The sequence below is a fragment of the Myotis brandtii genome, unplaced genomic scaffold, assembly GCF_000412655.1.
Source record: "Myotis brandtii unplaced genomic scaffold, ASM41265v1 scaffold187, whole genome shotgun sequence".
Taxonomy (NCBI): Eukaryota; Metazoa; Chordata; class Mammalia; order Chiroptera; family Vespertilionidae; genus Myotis; species Myotis brandtii.
Window position 1 is genome coordinate 2,819,592 of NW_005356944.1, and position 3,865 is coordinate 2,823,456.

Below are 3,865 nucleotides of genomic sequence, written 5' to 3' on the forward strand. Positions count from 1 at the left end.
CGCCCCACCCCGCCCCCCGGCCCGCACCTCCCGGGACCAGCAACAGGAAGCCTGGCACGAAGAAGATGGCGCTGGAGACACCTTCGGGAGGAGAGGAGGGGCCAGGTCAGGGCGGGGAGGCGCCTTCCGCAGAACCGGGGCCCTTTCTGGCTGGGAGGGTGGTGAGTAATGGGAGGGGAGAGGGCTGGCGAAGGATCGCTGGGCACAAGAGGAGTGAGCGCTGCCTGCGGAGTGGGGGGCGCTCACCTGGTGAGGGGGCCACCTCCAGTCCCACGCCGACCAGGATCAGCACTGCACACAGACGGGGCCGCAAGGGTGAGGGCGGGAACAGGGGCAGGAGCTGGGACCTCCAACCGCAACCCCCAACATGGCTGAGGCCCGAGGAATGGAGTTCCCCCACCTGAGCTGAAGGTTCCTGGGCAGCTCGCCAAACTGTTTTCAGAGCAAGTGCCCTGGCAGGCCCTGGGAAATGTCTGTAAGGAGAGACTTTGATCTGCTCCTATGTGTGGTCTTTGCGTCAGTCAACAAACATTTTTGGAGCTCTTGGTATTGGGGATCCCTGGGGGGTGCAGGGGGAGGCAGACGAGGTCTCTGCCCTCATGGCCCTTCCCTAGTAGAGCGACCAACAAGAGCCTCCAAGCTACTGCCCCCGTGGTTAGGATATGGTGGGGTCAGAAGAGACAACATGGGAGCCTGGGGGTCAAGGAGGCGCTTCTTGGAGGCAGTGGCGCCTAAGCTGAGCAGGGGCAGCAGTAGCAATAGCAGTTTGCGTTTAGCAAACACTTTCCAGGTGCTGCCAGACACTGGGCTAAGTGTGTTACATGCACACTTTGTCACCTTGACCGAATGAGGCATATTTATGCCCATTTCTCAGAAGATGAAACTGAGGCACAGAGAGGGGAAGTAACTTGCTCAGGGCTGCACTTGGAAGGGAGTGGCATTCTGACTAGACGTTTTGCTATGGGTGTCGTGCAGGCAGAGAGGGAACAGTCTGGAGGGAGCCCGGGCTTTCTAGGAGCTTCCAGCTTTTGGTGAGACTGCAGAGACAAGAGCCCAGGCTTGAGGAGTTGGCAAGGCCTGTAGGCCCCGGGGACGGCCGTGGGCTTTGGCTGAGGACAGTGGACGCTGGGGAAGTGGACAGGTCAGGCTGGATCAACTTTTCAGACCGAAAGAGTCCTGGGCCCCCAGGTATAGGATGGGATGGGGAGAGGTGAGGAGCTGGGCTCTGCAGCAATGGGGTGGGGGGTACGGCACAGCGACTTGAGGGACCTCTATGAACTGTTATGTGGTTTTGCCCTGTACAGAGCACCTCAAAAAGGATTTAATGGGGGCTGAAACTCACCCCCTGCACCCTGGCTTAGGGCTGTGGGCTCTGCCCACTCAGAGTAGGCATCTGTTTCTAATTCCTACAAAGGCCCTTGATGGGAATGTCAGGCCTGGCGATGTCATTAATGTGGGTTTAAACCCCAGCTCATCTACGTCTTAGCTGTGACCTGAGAGAGTCCCTTCACCTGCCTGAGTCTGTGTCCTTCTTTCTGGACTGATCATCATGCTCGCCCTGCTGGGTGTTGAGAGGATAAAATGAGGTAAGGCAGGTGGCTAGTGTGACCAGTGCTCTGTGTGCCGGCATTGGAGAAGTGGCAGCTCCCTCCCCTGCACACAGACACCAGAGCTGAGACAAGGATGCTGCTCGACTTTCTGTCCAGGCGATGTGACCTTCCTGGAGGAGGGGGGGCAGCTGCCACAGTGGGGGCCTCCTTATGGGCCCCTCTTGATCCCAACCCTAGAACCTTTCTGGGGACCCTGACTCCTCAGTCCCATAGAATGAAAAGTGAGGAGTCAGAAAACATCTGGCTGTGAGATCTGCCTGCTCTGGGCCTCAGTTTTCCTATCTGAGCAATGGGGGTGGGGGTGGGGGTGGGGGTGGAAGAGAGGTCCTCGTCAGCTCTCAGACTCCAGAGAACTGGGAGTGATGGGTGTCCTGTGGATCAGGCTGGCAGGGCACTCAGCATCCCTGGCCCATGAGAACGGGCACCTCCCTGAGCAATGGGCCCTACACACAGGTTCTGGGTGACGACCCTACCTCTTCCTTGCTGTGTGACCTCTGTAAGGTGAGCAAGATAAACCTGCCCTGCACCTGGTTCGAAGCAGACACAGAGCAAACGGATTAAACAGGCTACGTTAGAGAATACAGTTTGGAACAGTGAACAAGGTTCCATTTTCAACTTCCTGTGATTTCCTGGCTGTGTGATCAGGAGGCTGGGCCTGCCTCTCTCAAGGCCTCAGTGTCCTCACCTGTAATGGGGGGGCGGGGGAGGTGATGGCAGCCAGCTGCCTCCCCAGGATGCTGGGAGGCTCAGTGTGCCAAGGGAATGCAGAGCCTGCAGAGGAGGGCGGACCCCTCCCAGGGGCTCAGGGACACTCACCCAACCCCAGCAGCAGCAGCAGGAAGGAGGCCAGCACTACCTTGCGGTTCTTCTGGATCAAAGGGTGCTGAGTCCAGCTGGGGAGCAGGAGAGCAAGTGGGTGTGAAAGGTGACAGGGGGCCCACCCTCTTCTGTCACCCTCCCTGACCCAGAGGCTGTCTGTCCTGGGCTCTGCCATGGGTGGCAAGGAGGTGGGGTCTCACCTGCAGCAGGCATTGTAGGAGCGCTGGGTGCTGTTGCTGATGGTACTAAAGGACCACTGGGAGCTGCGGACGGAGGATGTTCGGCCAGAATCCCTGCAGGACAGGTGGGCCCAGTGAGAGGGAAGGGGAGGCAAGGAAGGGGTCCCTTTGGGACAGGAGTCATGATCATGTGGCTGGGGAGGGAGAGGGACTAGGGCTGGGTGTTCCTGTAGGATAGGGGGCCCCAACAGGGTTGGGATCAAGGGAATTCAGGGGCTGGGGGGGTTTCTGCAGACTGAGGTGGAAGGTTGGGGGTTCAAGCTAGGGATTCCTGCAGGACATGCGACCTGGGGGAAGGTAGGGGCCAGACCCAGCTGGGTTTTCTGCAGGATGAAGAGGCTGGTGGGGGTGGGTGGGTGAGGCTGGCTCTAGGGTAGGGTGACCCTGCAGGACAGGGAAACCCAGGAGAATGGGGATCTGGCTAGGAGTCCTTGTGGGATAGGGTGTGAGAGCTGAGCGGGGAGCCAGAGGCACAGCAACAGGGGTACAGGGTGGGTCCCCACCTGGCCCTGACCTGGTGTTGACTCCCCCATCTGGCTCCGGAGACACCTGGGCTCCTTCCTCATCGTTCTCCAGGTTCTATTCCAGAACACAGGGCTCAGGGTCACTGGCTCATGCCCTTCCTCATGCCCCCTCGGCCAGGAGGAAAGCCAGGCCACACAGCTGCTCGCCTGGCCCCTCCCGGCGGAGCAGAACGGGTTTGTGAATCATCAAACCGAAACCAGGTAGTGGGTGGGAGCTGGAGGCTCTGGGGGCAGGAGCGCAGGGGCGGGTGGAGGGCTCCCAGCGTAGGTCCCGGGGCCAGGGGCTAGCCCAGGTTTGGGGGTCAGGGGGGAGCTGTCGGGATGGTATTTCAGAGGCTCTGGATCTGGGGTGCAGGGAAGGGCAGGCCCGTGGTTTCCCGGTTTGGGGCACAAGAATCTGGTCCAAGTCTCCCCGAAAAGGATCCTAGGGTTGGTGGAGGTCATCTGGGAAAATGGGGGTTTCCAGCTGGAGGGAGTCGAGGCGGGCAAGGACTCCTGTGAGCGGGGGGCGGGAGGGATGGAGACTTCAGAACAGAAGAGGGACGCAGGTTCCTGCCAGAGCATCTGGTTGCCCTGAACATGGACAAGGTCTGGTCCAGGCACCGAAGGGCTCCCCAGCTCCCTCCTAACTCCGAGGAGGGAGGGGGTCGGCGCCCAGGGCGGGCAAGGGCTG

General features: G+C 60.2%; 1 protein-coding gene across 1 annotated transcript in view; it reads right to left on the reverse strand.

The window, feature by feature from the left end:
- Nucleotides 1–3,865, reverse strand: part of TMEM134 (transmembrane protein 134) — a 5,665-nt gene that overhangs the window by 442 nt on the left and 1,358 nt on the right. The window contains exons 2-6 of the mRNA XM_005864485.2: nt 3,183–3,247; nt 2,630–2,722; nt 2,427–2,503; nt 247–291; nt 28–81 (exon numbers count right to left, since the gene is read on the reverse strand). Coding sequence (XP_005864547.1) covers nt 28–81; nt 247–291; nt 2,427–2,503; nt 2,630–2,722; nt 3,183–3,247 — 334 coding nt within the window. The remainder of the gene's footprint in view (nt 1–27; nt 82–246; nt 292–2,426; nt 2,504–2,629; nt 2,723–3,182; nt 3,248–3,865) is intronic.